General features: G+C 40.7%; 3 protein-coding genes across 3 annotated transcripts; all 3 read left to right on the forward strand.

The window, feature by feature from the left end:
* Positions 1-1,899: 1,899 nt before the first annotated feature.
* Positions 1,900-7,663, forward strand: LOC310984799 (uncharacterized protein; the record flags this gene model as incomplete). Its single annotated transcript, XM_083970118.1, has 3 exons — positions 1,900-2,137; positions 5,248-6,696; positions 7,512-7,663. The coding sequence occupies 3 exons, from the start codon at positions 1,900-1,902 to the stop codon at positions 7,661-7,663; spliced, it is 1,839 nt and encodes a 612-aa protein (XP_083826244.1).
* A 3,560-nt stretch (positions 7,664-11,223) lies between these two features.
* LOC310984668 (uncharacterized protein) lies at positions 11,224-16,049 on the forward strand. The gene is made up of 2 exons (XM_083969951.1): positions 11,224-11,509; positions 13,770-16,049. Exon 2 carries the CDS (start codon positions 13,777-13,779, stop codon positions 15,484-15,486), a length of 1,710 nt encoding a protein of 569 aa, XP_083826077.1. The 5' UTR covers positions 11,224-11,509; positions 13,770-13,776; the 3' UTR covers positions 15,487-16,049.
* A 1,180-nt stretch (positions 16,050-17,229) lies between these two features.
* LOC310984800 (uncharacterized protein) lies at positions 17,230-19,740 on the forward strand (the record flags this gene model as incomplete). The annotated part of the gene is made up of 2 exons (XM_083970119.1): positions 17,230-17,307; positions 17,434-19,740. Exon 2 carries the CDS (start codon positions 17,443-17,445, stop codon positions 19,738-19,740), a length of 2,298 nt encoding a protein of 765 aa, XP_083826245.1. The 5' UTR covers positions 17,230-17,307; positions 17,434-17,442.
* Positions 19,741-23,527: the final 3,787 nt, after the last annotated feature.

Raw genomic sequence — 23,527 nt, forward strand, 5'->3', positions numbered from 1 at the left:
CCACAAATAAGTCCCAGTCTGTACAAAAAGGGCAGTCCTGGAGGCGCTGAGTGGATTCCTCCGACCAGACAGGAACCAATCTCCGCTCCGGTTTTGTTGCCTTCAGGACACTTTTGTACGTCGGACATAAATAAACAACACTGTGGTCAGAAGTCCCCAGGGGAGCCCTCGGGAAGGATTTATAGGCATCTTTAATTGATCCGTAGCAAAGATCCAGACAACGCGTATTCCTAGTGGGGCAGGTAACGTATTGGCGAAAGTTAGGGAGTGACTTTCTAAGTGTACAATGATTGAAGTCTCCCATAATGAAGTTAGGGGCGTCCGGTGCAATGCTCTGAAGCCGGTGGACAGTGTCTGCAATAACCCGTGTGGCATTAGCGGCATTTGCCTTTGGGTGGATATAAACGAGGGTAATGAATAATTGTGGAAATTCCCTCGGAAGATAAAAGGGGCGGAGGGAAACAGAGAGAAGTTCAATATCTGGAGAGCATGTTGCCTCTCTGACAACTGAAGTGCTGCACCAGTGTTTATTGATGTATAAACAGAGACCCCCTCCCAGTGATTTCCCTGTCACTGTGGGGTCTCTGTCAAGACGCAGCGGTTCCCCGAAGCCATCGATAGCCAGGTCGGGGCTCAGGTCCTGCTGCTTAAGCCACGTCTCCGTCACCGCAATGAGGCAAGCACTTTTATACTCGGAGAGGAACTTTACGTTGGCTTGCAGGTCATCCACCTTGTTGCGGAGGGACTGTGCGTTGACAAGGAGGATCGAGGGCAGAGGGATCCTCCGGTGGCCCAGTCTTTTTAGCCGCTGCCGAACTCCACCACGTCTGCCCCTTCTCCTCACTCCGTGAGCCGACTGAAAAGCCGCACTCGCACCCCCCGGGGATGAGTCATGACGGACGATCTCCACAGGGAAAGACTCCCGGTCCACAGATCCTCCGCCAGCGTTCTGGAACAGCAGGAGGAACTCCCGTCCATACTGGCATGACTCAGTGGATACATAATGTCCTCTCAAAAGGCCCAAACAAAGCGTAAAAGCCAGGAGGTAATTGATCCACCATTTAATGTCCATAGTTGTGAGATCAATCAAGCCAAAGCAGCCGTCAGGGATAGGAAGGTAAGGATAAAACAAACAAAAGTTTGACACACACACACACACACGCTCACTCTGCTCTGCTGCCGCGTGTCGCCTCACCAGCGCCACAACTACAGTTAGTACACTACAAGCTGACACTGAACCCCATGCTGAGTCTCACAGCAGTGATGTCAACAGTGTGCCCTGGTTGTGCTTTGACATCACTCTTATAAAAAATTACTAACCAATAAATGTTGACCACAGAATTTTAATGAATTATCATTTATATTGCTAAATTAGTACTTTTATTTCAGTAAAGAACGCTTGTGTTGCTGTATGTGTGTGTGTGTGTGCGCGCGCGCGTGTGTGTGTGTGTGTGTGTGTGTGTGGTGAGTGACAGTCAAAAGTTTGGACACATTTTCACAAATGATTCACACAAAAAACACATCCCTCAGAATTCTGCAGATTTTCACTTAAGATCATTGCAGAAAACTGAAGAAAAAACGCGAAAACGCTACTTTTTAGTCATTTAATAGCCATTATCTTGAAAATTGGTGGCCATATTGGAATTCAATTGACACCATTGAGTTATTCCAGTCATAATACATTCATTTTGATGCTTGGATCATTAACATTCTTCTGTTAATTCAAGTTCTACCTCGAAAACCTTTTTTTGGCGTTTGACGAGGCGGCCATCTTGAAAACTGGCGGCCCTCTTGGATTTTCAGCTGGGCAACGTACTTTTATTAGAAGGTATGTCCTGGACATCATTTGTACCAAATTTGGTGCTTGTACCATGAAGTGAACGATTGCCAATTCATGATATGGTGGTGAATCTTGGCCCAGAGAAATCCAGTGGCATGCTGTTCTTCCATGCCTTCACTGGCTGCGATGTTGTGTCAGCTTTCCGTGGTAAAAGCAAGAAAAGTGCATGGCAAGCATGGGAGGTTTGCCCTGAAGTTAGTCCTGTCTTCAAAAAGCTCAGCCAATACCCACCTGTCATAGAAGATGCAGACCTCAACATCCTTGAGAAGTTTGTCATCACCATGTATGACAAGCAAAGTACTACATGCAAGGTTGATGAGGCAAGACTGGACTTGTTTGCTCGGAAGCAAAGGTCTTATGATGCCATTCCACCAACAAGCGCATCCCTCGTTCAGCATGTGAAACGGTCTGCTTTCCAAGCTGCCTGCATATGGGGCCAAGCAACAGTGTGCAAAATGCAAACTGAAAGTCCTGCCAACTGGGGCTGGCAAAAAGATGGTCAGATCTGGCAAGTTCTCTGGACAACCCTTCCACCCATTGCTCAGACTTGTGAGCAGTTGACAAAATGTGGCTGCAAGACTGAATGCCAAGGACGATGCAAATGCTATCGCTTCGGCCTGAAGTGCACACAGTTGTGTGCCTGTGCATGTGAGGGCTAAGAAAATAGAACAACCAAGTTTAAGTTGAATGTTTGAGTTGGATATTTGTATTATTATTTTTTAAGTTATGTTGATTCAAGTTCTGGATCGTAAAACATGCAGCCTATGCTTTGACACCTTTTCTGTGTTTTTATACCGTTATCTAAAAATTAAAAAAAAAAAAAAAAATAGCCTATACAAAAAAAAAAAAAAAAAAAATGGGGGAGACAAAGACAGCCTCTACGTGGCCTCCCCTACAAGTAGCTTACAGGTCCAAAAGCTTTAAGTGAAACTAATGTCTTTGTTTGTGAGTGTTTTTTTCATTTAATTCGCATTGTATCATCATAATACTCAATAATTTTGATTTTCTAAATGCAGAGTTGTATTTCTCATGTGCAAAAACACATATTTCAATGTATAAACCATCAGAATAGGACTATTCAATCAAAATATAGTTCAAACGCTGTTTCAAACCACTTCGAATGGCGGCCATCTTGAAAAATGGTGGCCACTTTGTTTGTTCAAGTGGGCAACGTACTTTTAGTAGGTCCAAAAGCACTTGTGTACCAAATTTGGCGCTTGTACCACAAAGTGAACGATTTTTCATTAATGTGCTCCACTATTAGGCCTGTTGACTTTTTAGTTGGTACTTTGTGTTTTTTCTTCCCTTGGAGTTTGGACCCCGTGTGGTGTTTCACCTGTTTTTGTTTTTTTTTTTGTTTAAAAAAAAAAAAAAAAAAATCCTTTCCTTGCTCTCCACCTTTTGTGTCTGCCATTTGGGTCCGCATTAACCACACCTTGACACTGCACTAAGGTGCTCCCCTGAGACATTTAAGGTCTGTGGGTGTAAATCTTTAATCTGTGAATGCAACTCACTGGTGGATACAGCAAATGTTGTAATCTGAACAAGAGGGTCTGGCTGCAGACATTTACCCACTGCTTGTGTTTATGTTGCTCTCTTGTGGCTGAATGGTGCATTACATTTTTTGTGCCAACATCTGTGGCTACTTTTAAAAATGTTCTGCCCTTAATTTTACAAAATTATAATAAAATCATAATGTAAATCTGTAATTTTTGGAGTGATTTTGTTTTTCTGAGGAAAAGATTGGAAAATGATTGGTCATTGAATGGGCTCCATAGAGATTTGAAAAATACATATTTTCAGCATTCATTTCCCATCATGGAGGATAGTGAAAATATGACTGAATGACATACAGTATCAATCTTCACTCTCGCACCTTTTTTATTCTTAATTCGAATATTACACATTTTTTACAGTGAAAACAAGTGTCTCAGTGAAGGAATGAGGCATTTCGTGCTGCATCAACAGTTTCTGATTTCCGCACCGTGAAGTTCATCTGATTAGATCTTTTGGAGGAGGGTGACGACAATGAATCACAGGCGTCAAAATAATGGAGCTGCTGTGTAAAGACCTGAATCATACAGATGATGATGATGATGAACAGAGCAGGCTTCTGGGAAGCCAGACTGAATATGACGCTGTGTAGCACTCAGTCTAAAACAACACAGTCAAAGCAGAGAGATGACCTTTGCACTGCATCAATGACAGTTTTGCTGTTGTGGGTTCCCAATGCACTTACATATCAAGATATCCACATACTGTATACAACATGCACAGAAGGACAAAAAAACAAAACAATTAAGCACTGTATCTGCTTCTGTGCGATATGTTCCAATTCATCAGTCACTATGGTGTCACTGATTTTTTTTCTTTAAAAAAAAATAGTTATACCTCTAAAATTCAGCTTGTTGATTCACTTGACACTTGCTTTTAGACAACCATTATAGTTACTGGAACTGGAAACCTGTGGAAATGGTACTGACTGTTGTTGAACAGCATTATCACTGCCTAGTGCTTTAGTTGACAACAAAAATCTGAAAGTAAGTAAATTAATAGCTTCATTTCATTTATTCCGAAGTAGCCTACATTTTATATCAAAATGTTGTGTCGCATTACAGTAACAAGAGAAAAACCACTCAAACTGATATTGTGAAGAAAGTATTATCTGCTTCAGTCCAGTCAGCAAACCGGAGCACAAGTGGGGTGGGGTGACACCATCCTGTCAAGATTAAGTCCACAGGAAATGAATAAGCAGCCTCCGTGTCATTCATTTTATAAAAGTTGTTTTTTTTTAGAGTAGAGTTGAGCTAACATAATATTCAATGAACTTTACAGTTCCCAACCCAAAACTCCTCAAAATTTTGCATATAAGGAAAATAATGGCAATTCAAATGAAGGATGCAAGAGCAGCGGTATAGGAAATAAGGTTAACATCAACATAGTTAAAATAAGTTCTATATATATATACAGTAACAGGGCAGGGCAATGGAACAGGAAGGAATAACATGACAGATGGTGTGTGATGACGTTTGGATGGGCATTGGATAGGGTGCTCAGCTTTTAAAGACCGCTCCAGCCTCAAGAGCAACACAGAGCATCATCATCATTGCCATATCAAACAGCCAAAGATGGATTCTTCAGTCGGAGGTTGGTAGAGAAGAGCATTTTAACTTATTCTTTTGCAACTACTCTTGGTGAAGTTTGCCAAGTATTGAATTCCAGAATTGCTTTTAAAACTGATTTGATTAAATTTGATTTGAAGAAAAATGTGGGCTCCAGCATATTATCATATACTGCGATGTTGCATGATATTAATGAAACATAGAGTGGTAGTGTGATATACTGTACTAATGAAATTCAAATTTGTATTAGATGCAACTAAATGTGTCTTTAATTTAACTGTACAGGGCCCTTGTGGTTCCTCCTCATCCTCTTCACACTGCTGCACCTCACCTGCACCTGCCCAAACAGCTGCCAGTGCAACGCTCAAGGCGGCGCCATGTGCCATGGCCTTAGCCTCACAGATATACCAAAAGATCTGCCTTCCAACACAAACCTGCTGCAGCTCATTCAAACAAGCATTAATGTCATTAATGAGCACACCCTGGAAAACCAGAAGTTCCTGTTGCGCTTCGGTCTGTCTCTCAGCCATCTACACACCATCCATCCCCGGGCCTTTGCTGTCGCTCCACAGCTCCTGTCTGTCAAGCTGTCATTGAATGATCTATCCACACTTCCTGCTCGAGTGTTCAGTCCTCTGACAACTCTGGAACAGCTGTATTTAGATGGAAACCAATTGGAGACCATTGCTCCGGAAATGTTTGATGGACTTGCCGGGTTGGACTATCTGGACCTGAGCAACAACAAACTGACCAGTCCTGCTACAGATGTTTTTGATGGACTGACCAACCTCACCCTGTTGAACCTGGGCAGGAACTCCATAAAGAAGCTTCCACCCACCATCTTCAACTCCTTAACCAAACTTCGCTCCCTCTCAATATATAACAATGAACTTGAGGTGCTAGAACATGGGATGTTTGATGAGCTTGTCAACCTTGAAGAACTTAAACTCCACCACAATCAGATAGCCAGTCTCCCTCCTCAGATGTTCTGGTCACTGGGAAACCTGATGACCCTCACCTTGTCCTCCAACCAATTTCAGACAATCCCAGAAAAAAGTTTTTATAATATGCCCAAGCTGAGCCAGCTAACCTTATACAACAACCCACTGCTATATCTACCAGATGAGCTGATGGGTCACATGCCTGAAATGAGAGACTTCTATCTGTATCATACTAATCTCACTACCGTCCCAGGAAATTTATTTGCCAACATGTCTGGGCTGCTGAGGCTTAACCTCCATTTAAATGACAAACTTAGTGAGTTGCCTTCAGACCTTTTCTGTTGTCTTCCCAAACTTGAAAAACTCTCACTGAAATTTAACAACCTCCATTATCTACATCCTCAGCTTTTCTCCCGACTACCCACTCTGGACTTGCTATATCTAAATGACAATAAGCTTAAGAGTTTACCGCAAAACATTTTTCAGGGCCTCAAAAGGATTTCAACCATTGACTTGAGGAATAACCACCTCAAGAATCTTCCAGGAGAGGTTTTCTGGCCAAATACCATTTTAAAGTCCCTTAATCTGAGTGACAACCCCTGGGATTGTAGTTGTAGTTTCAGAGGTATTGCACGATGGATAAGACAGAACCAGCATGTGGTCGCAGACAAAGAAGATTTGATATGTCATAGTCCAGTATTCCAACTGCTCCGTACGATCGTTTCCCTGCGTGATGAGGAGTTTGACTACTGCGACGCTACAACAGTCCCAAGTTTTCCTACTCAGGAGACAAGTCGACCATTCGACATTTCAACAAGACAAACATCCCTTGCAACAAGCACCTCTCAAGCACCTGCAGAACGAGTCGATGTCCCAGCAACCAGCAAACCTGCAAAATCAACCACCTTGAGTTCCACAATACCCTCAACAACCCTCCTCACTGTAAGCACCACTCTAGCCCGAGTTTGTTCACCTTCATTTCAACAGGGGTCCTTAGATAGAACCTTGGTCAGGTGACTTATTTGGTTTTACCCTTATTGTGGTTGTAGGCTTGTTTCTCATTCTTACTGCCATGTTTACTATTATTGTAGTAGTATTGCTGCTAAATGCTGAACATGAACATAATAGAGGGTGCCAAACCATGCAAGCAGACCTGGTGCATGAGAGAAGATAAACTATCTATTGCCACATGTGATAGTTCTGACATCAATATAAGATTTTGAGATACTTTAAAACTGTCACAATTTTTTCTCACACAGAATGAATTGCCTGAGACAACACAACCATTCCAGACCATTTCAACAAGCAATGAGAAACGATCGCCCACCTCACCTGGAACAATGTCAACCACCAGTCAAGAAATCATCCACAGAAACTTCATCGCAGCAAATTCTGAAACTGCAAATCCCACCCCCTTGGATTGCACAACACACTCAACAACCCTCCTCACTGTTAGCAACACTTTGCGTAAGGATGAGGTTCCTCTCCTTACTGAGACTAACCACCAGTCAGCTCATGTCGATCACGTCCTGATGGTTGGACAAGGGCCTAATTATGTTCACCATAACTTTCACAGAAGCTGGGTGTATGTGTGGTATCTTCCCTCAGATACAGCTGAGATCGGCTTCCTCATGTTCGGTCATATCCTTCTTGTGGCTCTGGGCCTGTTCCTGATTCTTGCTACTATGTATAGTATATATCGCCTCAGCAAGACCATAGATAGTATACTAGAGGCTGAGTGTGTGAATAATGAAGGTTAACAAAACAAGTTATCAGGCCTGGTGCATGAGAAACCACGATTAACTGTCCTTTCCCACAAGCTGCAGTTAAGATTGCTTTTGTTTTGTTGCTTTGTCTTATGTTGATTTATTTACTATCTTGATGTGTTACTTTCAGTTAGAACTGGAAAAAAAAATTGACCACTGTAAAAAAAAACAAAAAAAAACACTGAGGCTATTTTAAGATAAGAAGCATATACTGTATATAGGTATAATAGATAATATGATTTGTAAGCTGCTTTGTTTTGCATTTTAGTATATTACTGTGTATATCTCTTCGATTTTGGATTGCTGCTTTAAAATCCTTTATCAACTAAACAATGAATCTATTTACCTGGTGGTATTATTCATTAATAATCATTGGATTTAAGATTTATTATAAAAAACGATCTTTTGCCCTTTTGCTTGCCAAACATATAAAGAGTGAAATGTTAAAGGGATAGTTCACCCTAGAATGATATTTCGCTCATTATCTACTCACCCTCATGTTGACTAAGGGCTGGAAGAATTATCAGAGTCCACCGTCCCTTCTCTGAGTTACAGGGGGTCTTGGCGTAGCAGTGCATTTCAATGCAACGGTTGCAAAGGGACACCAGAGCTCTTCGTAAAAAAACACACACAAAAAAACATCCAAATACCTCCATGATGCTCGTATGTAATGTCCGTCTTGTGCTGAAGCCCCAAATTGCGTAATTGTCCCGAAAAAAATTAAATAAGTCTATATTTTAAGCTTGTTTGTAGCGGAAGCTTCTGGAAGCTCCTCTTCCTGGTCCGTCCAAATCTCGCGTGATTTGCGCCGGCTTCAGTGCGGTTACTGCGAATCACGCGAGATTTGGAGCTCTGGTGTCCCTTTGCAACCGTTGCATTGAAATGCACTGCTACGCCAAGACCCCCTGTAACTCAGAGAAGGGACGGTGGACTCTGAAAATTCTTCCAGCCCTTAGTCAACATTAGGGTGAGTAGATAATGAGCGAAATATCATTCTAGGGTGAACTATCCCTTTAAGTATTATAAACAAAACCAGGTCACCCTCATGTTACTATAGAGCATCAATCACATTTGAGAAAAATACATAATTAGCTTATCTGGATTCCTTCCTAGAGTAGGAAGGAAGGAAGGAGATGTGTACTTTCCAAAAATGAATCTCATGGATACCGGGAATATCAACTCATTATCAGTGTAAAAAACACGCAGTCTGAATAACAACAATTGTCTGGTGCATGTGTACACAGATATAATTCACTTTTTTGTGAAATGTTATTCAAGATCCCTTATCACATACAATATAGCTGTAGACAAGAGCAGCTTTAGAATTTGTATCCTAGTTTTCACATAAATGTTTTCACATCATAGCTTTGGTGAAGATTATTGACACAGTGGTTAAACTGTAAGCATTTTTGTTGATTATTACACATTAGATTGATAAGCTAATTTAACATTGTTCTTTGGGGGTGAAACAAAAGAGAATGTTCGACCACTGGTAAAAAAAACAAAAAAAAAAAACCTTTCAAAGCTTTTAAACCTCCACAAAATGACAGGGGATGCCATGAATTCCACCAGAAGTGATTGGACTTAGACACAAACGGCAAACAAAGGAGGATGAATTGGTGAACAGCACCCAAGTTCATTGCTATGACAACGGGTGATTAGTCCTTTCCAGTACACTGAGTTCACACAACAGTGTCACCCCACCACCACCACCAACACACATATATATGCATGCACACACAGATACACACAGTGGAAGGATGAGCGAGAGAGAGAGAGAGGAAATCAAACTGCAGGGGTCACATACACTATTCAGCCACACTGGAAAGTGTCACTTCACACGTCTGACAAAACTTCTTATTTGTCTGTGACTGTAACTTATTTAACTTACATAAATATTCATCTGTAGACCTATTGGATGAAATATACAATTATGATGTATTATCATGCAGAACACAGGGGAATGGCTTCAACACAAACTGTTATCTATACAAACCCATCAGTACAGAACCAACTGTCTTTGTATAGTATGTAACTCTTGGCAACACTGGAGCTACTTCAGTGGCAGTTTTCTCTGATGCTGAAAAGCCCATCCAATGTACAGGGATTTATACTTAAAGTGAATGAGGAGCTAAGGACAGGGTACGGTCATAATTTCTCAAAAATAAAAGTAAAGGCAGTAATTTATCTTTAATACTTTTATGCTTTTGTATGACAATGTCAATGTCTTTTCATATTCCAGATTACTGTCTATATCCCATTTTATTCGTCTCTCCATTGTCACATATTTTATCCATCAGTTTTGTGATTAATAGTATATTTCTTACTGTATCTGCAAATCTTTTTTTCTATCAAATTAAACAGTATCTCACACAAATCATGAGCTTTGTGATAACGTTTGTCAGTAACATATAACTCTGATATGTCACTTGTTCTAATATAGTGATGGTATATAGTCTGGAAACTATAATATAGACATTGTGCAATACTATGTGAATGTTACTATACAGTAAATTACATGCCAGCTTTAATTGTAAACAGACTTGATGATTTTATCAGTTGAAGAACAACCTGGTTGCTAGATGTATAAAACACTGGCATGAACAGCTGCAGTGCAGTGTTATTTTTTTCTCTTAAAATGTACAGTATATGGTTGTTTTTACAGCACAAAAACTGTGGCAACTGACTGTCTTTACGTTAACTCCACCCTCGCTATCTGCTTTCTGTGGTAAGGAGGGAGTATGTCATGTTTTAAAACAGATGGATTTACTTACGGCAACACAGGAATGTAAAAAGCTGTTGTACACTCCCTGCTCAACACAGCATTCCACATTTAAGCACCACAGCCAAATCACTGCGCATTTACAGGAACAGATTCAGGACAACACAAGTGCTTTAAAAAAAAAAAAAAAGTTTCAGAGGCAACTATGTGTGTTTTCTTTTGTCAGAGTGAGTGAGTTATTGCTTAATCACTTTCATGATGGTGTGTCATAGCCTACACAGAGGCTCACAGGAAAGATTCATCATGCAATTTCAGCCAGAATTACACAACACTCATTCTCACTCTTTTTGCAACAAAATAGAGGCTAAACAAAATGTGCTGGACATCATGATTCATCGGCTAAGTGCCAAAATCTCACACGCGTACCAGGGACGTCATACTGAATATATGCGCAGCTGATCCACAATCCACAAAAATAGAAAGGGATGCACTGAACACCCACAGAACAATTGCACAACACAAAACCAACTGCTCAAAAAGAAAAAAAACAACTGCATTGTCTTTAACCAAACTGAATTCTCACCCACCCTTTAACACTAACCTTCACTACAAATACTGTATACCACGCTTTCTGGAAACAACATGTGTACCCAATTATAACAAGTACAGATAATATCACTTCCTCTAACATGCATTGAACCACCCATAAACACATCCAGCTCCAGAGGGTGGGGCTACCCCTTTCCATGATCCCCCTCAAAAAAAAAAAAAAAAAAATGTGGGTGTGATCGTATGAGAGAGGGGGCAGAGGGGGAACAGCCGGAGAAACGGGGAGAGGAAACAGTGCCATTAAAGCTTCAGCGACAGAACCTGCACATTTCATGAGCTTAGAGAAAAAAGAAAAATAAGGGGAAAGAAAAAAAAAAACCAAAACTGACTGATGATGGGAATCAAGTGATGATGAAGAGCAGGAAAATGTGATGCTGCCAGAGTTCAGTGAGTGCTGGAAACTTTCATCAGAGGATTTGTGAAGCTGAAGGGGAAGGGGGGGACGCACATAAAAGATAGCCACACCAACTCTCTGTCTGTGTTCACTCATTCGTCAGCTACTACTGGAGGTAAGTTCTGTTATGCTTCCCTCTGCATGCTGTCCTGCTTAACAGATTTCAGCGAGAAAATTTATCTCAAAGGCTATAAGAAAGTACACTGACAATCAACATGATGATTTTGTGAAGAAATGTGTGTATTCATGTGAGGAGCAGAATGTTGCCTGCTGGGATTCCTCATACAGTATGTACTGGATTAAGTTAATGATTTAAGTCAAAATTTGCTTAATTTGAATCCTAATGTTGTTTCAGGTAAAGTAGTGAACACAACCCCTTTATATATAAAATGAATCAATGCTCAGTGGCACAACCACAGAGTTTCTGTTCTCTTCTGCTGGTTCAGTGTTTTCATAACAGACAAAGTGCTGATCCTTCAGCTCCGGCACAGGGGGAAAAAAAATCTAAGCAATTAATGGTGAACTGGAAATGCTTTAGCCATTACACTGTGCTGCAGACCATTCCAGACTGTCCCAGTCGAGAGCAGACAGTGGTTTTGGTTGGACTGGGATATTATAATATGTACCAGAGGGGAAACATGGTTTGGCCGTCAGGTTTCATCCAAACGGGAACATTATTAAAGTCATACTTGTAGAGGAGTCACTACAGGGACATAGGCTGCACAGTTCTCAGGGCTTTTGTGTGAAGGAGTAGTAGGAAGAGGTGTGATGAGACAGTGTCAAAGTACAGTGTTCAGTTAGCACATTACTCAACATATAACTGATACTCAAACTTCCCTTATCAGGAACACATCCCTCAGTTTTAAATGTGAACTCTGAATCTCAGCAGTTAATGCTGCAGTTAAAAAGGGAAGTATAATGAAACCATTGAGTATTGCCCCACTAATCGACTATGAACAAATGTTAGCTATTTCTAAGGCAAGTGGATGTTGATAGTAATAGTAAACACTAAGGAGAAGAAATAGGGTTAGAAAAAACTACTAAATAACTCAACATAACATGTGCGCAAAAGGAGGAGAAACTATTATGCAACAGAATGTATCGTATTTATGTTGGTTAGAAAGAAAGAAAGAAAGAAAGAAAGAAAGAAAGAAAGAAAGAAAGAAAGAAAGAAAGAAAGAAAGAAAGAAAGAAAGATGGGCTCATTTGAAGGACACCCTGGCCTCTTTAGAAAGTTACTTCCTCAGTGAGACTCCTCCTGCACTCTAATACACCTCAGCCACTGAGAAACAACACAGGCTTGCCAACCTGAGGCTGCAGAACTTTAAAGGGATTTGTTTGGAGAAGCAGGTCATGATGCTGGCACAGCTTTATCTTTAGAGCCTACTGAACACAGCCTCAACCATGTGCAGGCAACCTCACACGCTGGGATAAAGAGATAGACAGAGATAACATTTCGATTGTTTTCTGTTTTATTCTCGTTTGATTTAGCAATCAAACACCATGGCCATATTATGTGAGGATAGTCTAATTTATTTCTAAAAACAGACTGGAGCAAACTTTTCATGCATATGCGAGCTCCAAAACTGGTGTTGAACACTTATAATGAAGAAATGGTTTTGATGCCAGACAGTTGCTAAACATGTGTTTTACCAGCCAGCCCTTTTGGCAATGCAAAGCCACAGGCAGAAAAACACAACGACCCTAGATCATTTCATGCTAATGTCTCCTTTTTGGTTAAAAAAAAGAAAAGAAAAAAAGAATGCTGAGGCTGCAGCTTGGCTGCACTGTTACTAATTAGATTTATCCTCAGTAAAGTTATTATGGTGAGAGAATCCCCTTAGTGGCTGTGTTTTCAGCAGGAGGAGGAAAAACCAGACCACATAACTACGTAACAACTATTGAACATCAAATCTCAGAGTGTCGTGCAGCCAAGAAACACAACAAAGACACAACAAATACAAATGATAGATTAAACCTGATAGATTCGGGTTTAAGGTGGAGGGGTTCAGTTTCCCTCAGTATTTTTGGTGTCATCGTGTCCTATGTTCAGCTAGCATTTAGACAAAGGAAGAGACAGAGGTGCAGGCAAAGTAAAAGACAGATTTGAATGTAATAGACATAATTAAAGCTGTAGTGGTTGAGGTTACCTAACACAATTTGTCACAGAGGTTTTCTTTTAAAATGTAGCATCTCCAAGACCAAAAGTGATCCAAGTAATGCCACATGAGTATTCATACCAGATTTGAGGAACACTCACCAGAGATGCATAAGACAAAAAACAAGCAAACAGTCCTTAGCCATGTAAATCTGATACAAGACCCATGACCAACCTGAAATATCTGACAGAAACATCTATTTTTTTTCTCTTCTAGGGAAAACATGGACCTGCCACTGACCCTTCATGTGCTCCTACTTCTCTGCACCTTAAATGCTCTTGTTTGGGCATGTCCAGATCAGTGCAAATGTCAAGGGACCAAGACCATCTGCAGTGGGCTCTCTCAATTTCCCACAGGTGTGCCTTCATCTACCATTGCCCTCTACTTCTCCAATTGCAGTATCTATTCTCTTAAGCCAGAAGATCTGACTGACTTCTCTAATGCTCTCAGCATCTTTGTGATTAAGGACAGTGATTTGAGAGAGGTTCGCCCTGGCACACTTGATTCCACCCCTAACATTGGTGCTTTAGCATTAACTGGCACGGGACTGCAAGATCTTCCTGAGGCCTTGTTTCAAAATCTTCAGAAACTTGAGACTCTACATCTGAAGGGCAACAAACTCCTGGTTCTACGCCCAAAGTGGTTTTCCACTCTGACAGTACTGACATCTCTTGACCTGAGTTGGAATCTTTTCACCTCTGTACCCGTGGAAACTTTCCACCCTCTTACTGAGCTACAGTCCATTTTGCTTTCTGGAAACAACATCAGTCAAGTGTCTAGAGAGACATTTAAGGGTCTCTCTAACCTGAAAATGTTACGGCTTAGTAAAAACTTGCTGCAAGAGCTCCCCATGGGCACTCTTGATGACCTTGGAAACCTGGAGGAACTATCTCTAAATGACAATCTAATCACACACCTCCACCAGGACCTGTTCTCTAAGACTCCAAAGCTTCAGAAGCTGTTCCTCTCCCATAATAGGCTTACATCCCTTCCACAAGGGATCTTCTTAAACCTGCCCCTTCTTTCCCAAATGTCACTTTATGAAAACCAGCTCGAGAGTCTGAGTCCCGGGGTGTTCGGGCCGATGGCCCTGCAGGATTTGTGGCTGTATGACAACAAGCTGAACCGTGTGGAGGATGACACTTTCAAAAATCTGACTAAATTGCGTCTCTTGGTGCTCAGTCGCAACCAGATTAGCCATGTTTCCACTGGGGCGTTTCGAGGTTTGGAGCAGCTGGGAGAAGTATCACTTCACACCAATCAGCTCACAACCCTGCAAGCTGGGACTTTCCAAGGTTTGTCCAGCCTGGTCAACATTTCTTTGGAGCACAACTTCATCAGCTCCCTTCCTGTAGGTTTTCTGCAGGGTTTGAGCCACCTAGGACAGATAGATCTGCGAAACAATTCCCTCCCTAACCTGCCACAAGAAAGTCTAGATGAACTCTCTGTGGCAGATGAAATACTCCTGCAGCAGAACCCCTGGAGGTGTGACAAGGATATTGTCCCTCTAAGGGATTGGCTGATACGATATCCATCCAAGGCCAACCAAACCCTTGTTGTGTGCGATATACCTTTCAGCCTGAATGGTGAGGCAATTGCTGTGCTAACAAATGAGAACCTGGTGCCTCTCAGCACTACCAGGGAGCCTGTGTATACTTCAACTGAGAAGAGGAGGAAACCCAATACCCCTCCAGCCAGACGAAGCACTTCCTCACCTGCCATCAAGGCCACACCGACCTCAGAGCATGAGGAAGTCACCAGCAGTGGACAAGGGGAAAAGGGAACGGTTTCTAATGATGCTTTGACCCTCATCATCATCGCTGTGGTGTCCACTGTCATCATCAGCACTGTCATCATCAGTTGCTTGTGCTGGAGGAGGAACAAGAGAGGCCGGGGAAATATAGGCCGCAGAAATAAGAACTCCGTGCTGTAGACTGAAACACCCAACATCAAGAACTCAAGAACTTTTAAAGCCAAGGAAAACTGCTTGCTAGTGGTTTACTCAGAAAAACTGGAGCACAGAGTTGATTTTAGAGTCTTAACACCATAGAAGGAACCTACTCTACTCCTTCTTCTTCAGCTAGAACAAATACTGTAAGTGAGCAGATTTTCTTTTGGATTCATTAGTATTCAGTGTTACTTATCAAAATCACCAGCCAGTAATGTGTGCTGTAAACAGACAAATTACACACTAACTGTAAAAACACAGACAATTTTGTGGGAAACTGGGATATTTTGATGAAACGCAAATGCACTGAAACAGTGTACTGAAATTTAGCTTGCACCCAGTATTCTGTTCAATGGTTTTTATTTTCTTCAGGATTAATTGTTGCAGTTTGACAATGACTTTTTGTGCTAACAACAATACATTTAGACCAGTTTTTCTTTTTTCTTTTTGGCAAAGGGGCTATCTATATAAAATCAATGGTGTAATTTTTACTCCACTGTAACACAATTCAATGCAAAATGTTGCTTTATTTGAATAAATGCACTGCTTTTAGTGGGAGCAATCTTACATTGTGGTAATCATTTATTAAGCACAGCCATCAATGGTACAAAATCCAAAGAGAGCTCTCTCTGTCAATTTGACAGCATGCTATCCTTTATTATCTAACGATGTGATGGAAGATAAAACTTCATCTTAATCCTTCTGAAAAAAGAGTTGACCAAGGAACATACCAACATGTGATTTTGTTATTCAAACAGTATGGTATGACCTACCTTTTGTAGGATGCTGATTTTGAAAACACTTAGACCTCATAGAATATTTTTTAAATCACCCGTCCAGACTGAGTAGCCATGGTCAAAACATGGCAAAGCACCAAATGATGGTTTGCCAACAGAATCATGCAGTTACAATGTACATTCAGCACTGCAATAATTTCAGCCACTCATCTAACTTATGTTCCTCCTTCCTCCTTAAACCAGTTTAATATAAAAGACTGCCATCTAGTGGTAGGACACCCAAATAATATTTGAAAATGTTTGGCTTAAATCCAAAGATTTGACTGATTGCTCTTCCTGCAAATACCGAGACCAGACATAACAAATGCATCGCAAAAGTTGTAAACGTATGTTTTGTTTCATTGCAAAATGACAACAGCAATGTTCAGGAAGGAAGTTAGAGCAAAGCATGTTCAACTGGATCTAAATTGTGAACTGTAGGATAATGGTATTTAAAGTCCTTCTTTGTTATCCTGATGTGGGAACAGATGCATACCAATGTGAGCCTGTAAGCAATCAAAATGTGTGATGAACGCTCAAGCTTTCAAAAGATCTGTTGTTTGTGCTACTGTTTGGGGTGAATAAACTACAGTAACACATGAGGTTGGTACTGCAGTCTTAAATATGGAGTCAGTGGTGAGAGTTTAATAATCATCCATCAAATTTAAAATCAACATTCAAAGAAATGGCAGGACACAATGTTGCTGTTTTCTTAACTATCTTAATTTGATTATTAAAAATAAAGAATTTGGAGATGCTAAATGACGATAAGAAGAAAATATGTCCAATATGTAGGCTAAGCTTGGAGCTATGCTGCATAGGTTATAGGCTGAAACATTAAAAAAAACACTACATCCCAGCTCTTATCTCAAGCTGCAGAAGTGTGATACACCACACCCCTCATGGGGTGCAGCACACTCAAGGCCCGCTGCCTCACGTCAGTACAGAAGATAACTAATGAGACTACATATGTCTAGCCACAAACATCACCAACAACGTTCTGCTTCACCCAGGGAGACGAAATAATAAGGTAGGTGCATGTTTATGATTTGATTGTAACATACATTTTGCTTGTTACAATGTCGCTGATAAGTTAATAAAAAGACAGCACACGGGCTCAAAATTTTATCCACTCAAGTTGTTTGTCTTTTCATAGTGACTAAACATGTCAAGAGGAGAGATCATCCTTCTTTTTCTGTCTTTACTGTTTGGATCTTCACTGACTCAAGACAAATCAAAATGTACCAAGAAGACTGACTGCCCCCAAGAGAACCAGGAGGTCTTTAGTTCAGATGCAGTAGTATTTCCTGTAACGCTAAGACCAGTTGTAACAGAGGTTTATTTTGTGGATAGCCATATCAAAACAATCCCCACAGCAGCCTTTGCTAGTAACGCCACGCTTGAAAAGGTGGAGTTCATGAACACTAGCACGTCAACTATTGAGCCAGGAGCTTTTGAAGGTTTGGTGTCCCTTAAGAATCTTGAGATCTCCACTACTAAGATAGTGTCACTCCCAGTTGGGATCTTTAAAGACCTCACCAACCTGGAAAAGATCATATTAAAGTTTAACAAGATCCGTAGTCTGGAGAGAGGCTTATTTGAAGGCCCTACAAAAGTAAAAGAGATCCAGTTACATGGGAATGAGATCGAACTGATTGAAGATGGAATCTTTGATGGTCTTGACGACCTTATGTCACTTCACTTAGCTAAAAACAAGCTCTCTGCTGTATCTGCTGACTGGTTCTCAAACCTCAAGAAACTGCAAATACTACGGCTTTATGAGAATCAGCTGACCACAATCCCTGAGAAGATTTCTGAGAATTTATCCAACTTGAAGGAATTGTCCTTGCATGCAAACAAAATAGCAGAATTACCAGCAAATATGTTTCCACATAAAGAGAAGCTAACGAAGATCACTTTGGACAGTAACCTCCTGACTACTATACCTCAAGATTTTTTTGTTGGCTTCCCTCTCCTTAAAACACTGACCCTGCATAATAACAGCCTGACAAATCTACCACAGGTACTTTTTGGAGAAATGCCTAAAATGACCGAATTAAGCCTCAGTGACAACAAACTCAGCATTCTACCTGAAGGAATATTCAGCCGCTTGAAAAAACTCAAGAAGCTCAATCTATCTAATAATCAGCTTGTCACTTTGTCCGCTGAATACTTTGAAGGTCTAGACAAGCTGACCGAACTGAATCTGATGGGCAACAGTTTAACATCATTGGATGCAGACGTGTTTGAGAAGCTGGAGTCACTGACTACATTAAAGCTCTCTTCCAATAATCTCCAGAGGATTCCTGAGAATATTTTTGAGCCGTTAAGTAAACTCAGAAAAGTTGAACTCAATGATAACCCTTGGCTCTGTGACTGCAATTTTATTTCTCTTCATATCTGGATAAAAGCGAACTCTGCCAAGATAAAGTCCCCTATGCTCTGCAAGGATCCAGAAGGTCTAAAAGGACAGGAAATCACATCTTTAACAGAGGATCAATTCATTTGTCCTACCCTTCCTGCCACAACTACTCTCTTAACCACTACTATCACCACAACAATTCCTACAACAACCACACCACCTCCAACCACAACACTACCAACTACACAACCAACAACCACCATACTTACTACTACAACAATCACCACTCCATTCCCAACCACACAACCAACCACTACCACACGACCAACAACCACTCTGACAACCACAACTACACCAACTACGACTGTCCCAACCACAACACTAGCCACAACTACCACAACAGTTCCAACAACCACACCCACTATAACAACAACTCTACCCACAACCACTGTCACAACAACTACTCCCACCACTATATTAAAAACAACTGCACCCACAACCACTATAACAACAACTACACCCACCACTGCTATGACAACACTTCCACCCACAACCACCACAACAACAATACCTACAACGACTTTAACGACCACTATACCCACCACCACAACCACTATAACAACAACTACACCCACCACTGCTATGACAACACTTCCACCCACAACCACCACAACAACAATACCTACAACGACTTTAACGACCACTATACCCACCACCACCACAACCACCATGACCACAACTAGACGAACAACAGCTGTGCCCACAACCACCACTATCCAGACTACTCAGCCAACCACCACCCAAACAATGCCTCCAACCACTCCAGAGATCATCTATCAAGTCCCTGACAAGGAATCGTCTTCCTTCATGCATCAGCACAGGAACAAAGTTCAGCAATGCAAGCATCAGATGATGATCTACACAGCACTGCTGGTGGTAGAGATCACCTGCACACTGGTGCTGGCGAAGTTCACCTTTTCTGTTTACCGCCTGCTGCAGCGTAGAGAGAGGATGTACAACAAGGTGAAACTTACACGCTTCGCCTACAGGAGAGAGATCATCCTGAGGCCTCTACAAGAGGCAGAGACTCAAGGACTTTAAATAACTACAGCGCTTTAGAGAAAGTTCACAGGTTTGATCACCACACTGGAAAATGAGCATGTCATGACACTAGCCGAAGCAAAAACTGTTTTTAAGCTTAAAAAATATTTGTAGTTTAGGGGAATTTCAGAGCGATTGTGGGATAATTCTTGGTGGGTTTGTCTGTGTGAGACTCTCCTTTCTCATACCAGTAGTCATGTACACCATTGATATTCTGAAAGTGTGCACTGTATTTAACCTGTAAAAATGTTTTACCTAGAAAATTTACCTTTTTGTTGTAACGAATTTGAACAAATATAACTTTTTATTTTATTTTATTTTTTAAGATAATGCATTTGCCTACAACAACTCTAACCAACGACAATGAATAAACTTTTACTGAAAATCACACACAGTAATACTGCAGGGGGAGCCAGAGTTCTACATGCTGTTCCTCTGTCTGGACTAGACACTAAAGGCAGCTTCAATTTAACACTGGATTTTGCAAACTTTCTGCAACATAGATGCTGTTTAAGTAATGTCAATAAAACATAATGGCTGAGTTTATTTGCACAATTTATGTATTACAGCTTGATTTTTTTCTCTTTATCAATGGTTTCCTACAATATAAATGTTTCTGTAAATTAAGAAATTAAGCCCACAAGTTAGGTGGCAGAATGGAAAACACTGAAGAGGAAGGAGTCTGGGACTGGGAATTGTGTTTGATAGGGTTGCCTGCCTGATAGCTAAAGGTTAAATACCTTAATTAGGACTTTTTATTAGACAGTAGCACGGGAACAGGGCGGTCAGATTCATTAACCCAGTCAAACATGTTTGCGTTTGTACATTTGTGTGTGTGTGTCTGTGAGTGAGAGAGAGAAATAATGAAATAGCTAGCTTAATTATATTTTCATAGCAACTACTTACCTGCCGCCTGTCTGAATTACTCTCTGTTGTTTTTCTGATGGTAAAGTAGATCATTGTTATGACAGTGCACAAAGACTATTTAGGAGATTGTGAAATGCCATCTTTACTTGAGGGTGTTTCCATGCACACTCAATAAACCACGTGAAGCAGTTATTCATTTTATATAAAGTAGTAAAGATAAAAGGGAGCACACTCCAAAATAGGTTTAAGTTCTGGGCTGCAATGTAATCACTCAACTTAATCTAAGCAAGCTGTATACTGTATTGCATTAAGAATTCATTGCATATTTCACCATGCCTAACTATATTCATCATCTGCTTTGTTTCAAGTGAAGTGACATTTTTGTGCTTTTATTAATGCTACTAGTTTTATTATTTGGCTACTGCACAAGAGAAGACAAGCACAGGAGGTAAAGGAGACATATTATGCTCCCTTTCCACAAATCAAAATAGTTCCCAGGTGTCTTAAAGACATGTCTGTGACATGCTGTTGTCAAAATACCCCAAGGATCAAACATCATGACTCTCTTTTCATCCGCTCAAAACAGGCCTGTTCAGAACGGCTGGTCTCAGAGCCTGTTCCTTTAAATGCAAATCAGCCACTGCTCACCCTGCCCCACCCCTTCTATGGTACCAGGTAGGGGTGGGGTTATTACTGGAAGACATCTGAGGGAACAGCTCATAAAACCACATGGATTTCAATCTAGGGAGCCTGCAAAATACAGATTTTTTTTTGTCAGTTCTCGCATTTTGGGGGCCGGAACTTCAGGCAAGACAAACACCCAAACATGGGCCTTCAAAAAGTGATATTTCCATAATATGTCCCCTTTAAGAAAACCCACACCCACATCAACCTCTGACATCAAAAAGTAAACTACTACATCACCAGAACCACGGGTTTGACTGAATTTTCAAAATATGTAGTATTATTATATTGATCTTATCTACTCGCCTATCGAGCCAATTAACTCCCTTCTTATACAATAGTCATCTATTACTCAGCTGTCTATTCACTCACTCTTTTGTGAAGGAATTTTTGCAGCGCTGTGGAACGATGCACTGTAGAAGTATGAATCTCTTCCACATGAGGGCATTTCGGTATCAGAAGTAACAAGCACCTTACAAAAACAAGATTTATCTAACCACATCACCCCTTAAAATGTTCCCAGTGGTACCTCTCCCCTCAGTCAAACTGTTGTATTGAATTAGAGAGTTGGTTTCCTACTAAATCCAAGTGACTTTGACAAAGAAATCTCATAAAAAAAAAAATCAAAAAAAATCTGTGTTCATATTTAATCGTTTGGGATCCAAACTGAGACCACTCCAGACACGGCAACTTACATAAATCCCTCTGGATGGAAGACTCTTCTGTAAGGGGAAAAAAATGTTATGAAGTTGTGCCAGACAGCAAGAATAGTGAATGAAGAGACTGAATGAGGGTAACACAACTTTGCTTTATCTGATTTAGCTCAGGCGAAATATGGAGAAACACACATACACACAGGGAGAGAGAAGGAGTCAGAGAGAGAGCTTACTTGATTAAATCAGAAGTGGACATTTTGATGCTTAACAGAGAAATGATAAATAAGGGGCTACATCATAATGTACAGAACTTAAACCAAACTTTGTAAATGTAAAAGTCTTAAACCAACATCCAAATAGATGTCCACTGCTGAAAAAGACCAACACACAAAACTTAACTGCAAGACAATGGATGAGAACCCTAAGAGTGGTGTCCCTAAATATTTGATCCCACTATGAATTGCAGCTAAGTTAGCTTTTGTTAAGTCCTTGCCTGTGATGTTGCATCACAGAGCTATTCTCGTCTCCACATGAGTTAACTAGACAGATGTCTTTATTATTTATCCAGATTTGAGTGACTGGAGTATTTTAGGTTCCACACTGTACTATCTTTCTTGTGTCTCAGCCTAGAAGTAGACAGATTTAAAACCAGTGGAGTGTCAGTTTCCATTTGGCTGTCTTATTAAGAGGATTGAGATTTTATCTTACCATACTGTATGATTATTACCACACAGCTGTACATAACATGGTCCATTGTTCCTCTGTTGCATTGTACATCTTAAACTGTGCCACATTGACAATAGAGTTATACAAGCAGAGTATAAGAAGAATAAACAATGGCAAATAGATGACAAAATAATCATTACCAAACTGATGGAGTTTCGCCACCAAGGGATTTAAAGTAGCCTAATACTATTACTTTCACCTCTCTGGGTCCTTAGATTAAACAGTCATTGGTTGAACTGTTCATTCACATCCACACTAAGGCAGAACCTGTAATGAGGAAACTTAAGTGGACATTGCTCCATTTTGCAAGGTCACCACCCAGAAAGTCTGGGAACAACTCATGCAAAGCATCATTACCTGGTGTAAGTCCTCAGAGGTTCCAGTGGCTCTGCCGATAAAGACAAGGAACTTTTCTCTCACGCTCTATCTACATTATATTCCTCTTACAGGTAAAATTATTTTTCTTCTGTTCTCGTCCATCACTGCTTTTTCACATTTTCAAACTCTCTGTAGTACATTGATGTCACCATATCTAACCAATGATCTTTCTGCCTGCTATTCTCGAGCCAGCAGGTCCTTCAATTATGTGTCTCTCCAACCCTACTTTTGTACAATCCACCACTTCTTCATCATCACCTCAAAATTTAACATAAGGGTTTCCATCAACCACCTTCCCTCCCCTAAGATGGTTATTTATACTCCAGGTGTGTCACATCCATTCACCTTCATATGAACCCGTGTTTAATTAAGATACAGTACTTATCTTTGATGGAGTCTGATCACTAAAGTCTTGTAGTCTCTGTAGTTAATTTCAGTAAATATACACCTCAAATTAATATCTCTCTATTCTGATG

Source organism: Trachurus trachurus, assembly GCF_905171665.1.
Source record: "Trachurus trachurus genome assembly, chromosome: 4".
Lineage (NCBI taxonomy): Eukaryota > Metazoa > Chordata > Actinopteri > Carangiformes > Carangidae > Trachurus > Trachurus trachurus.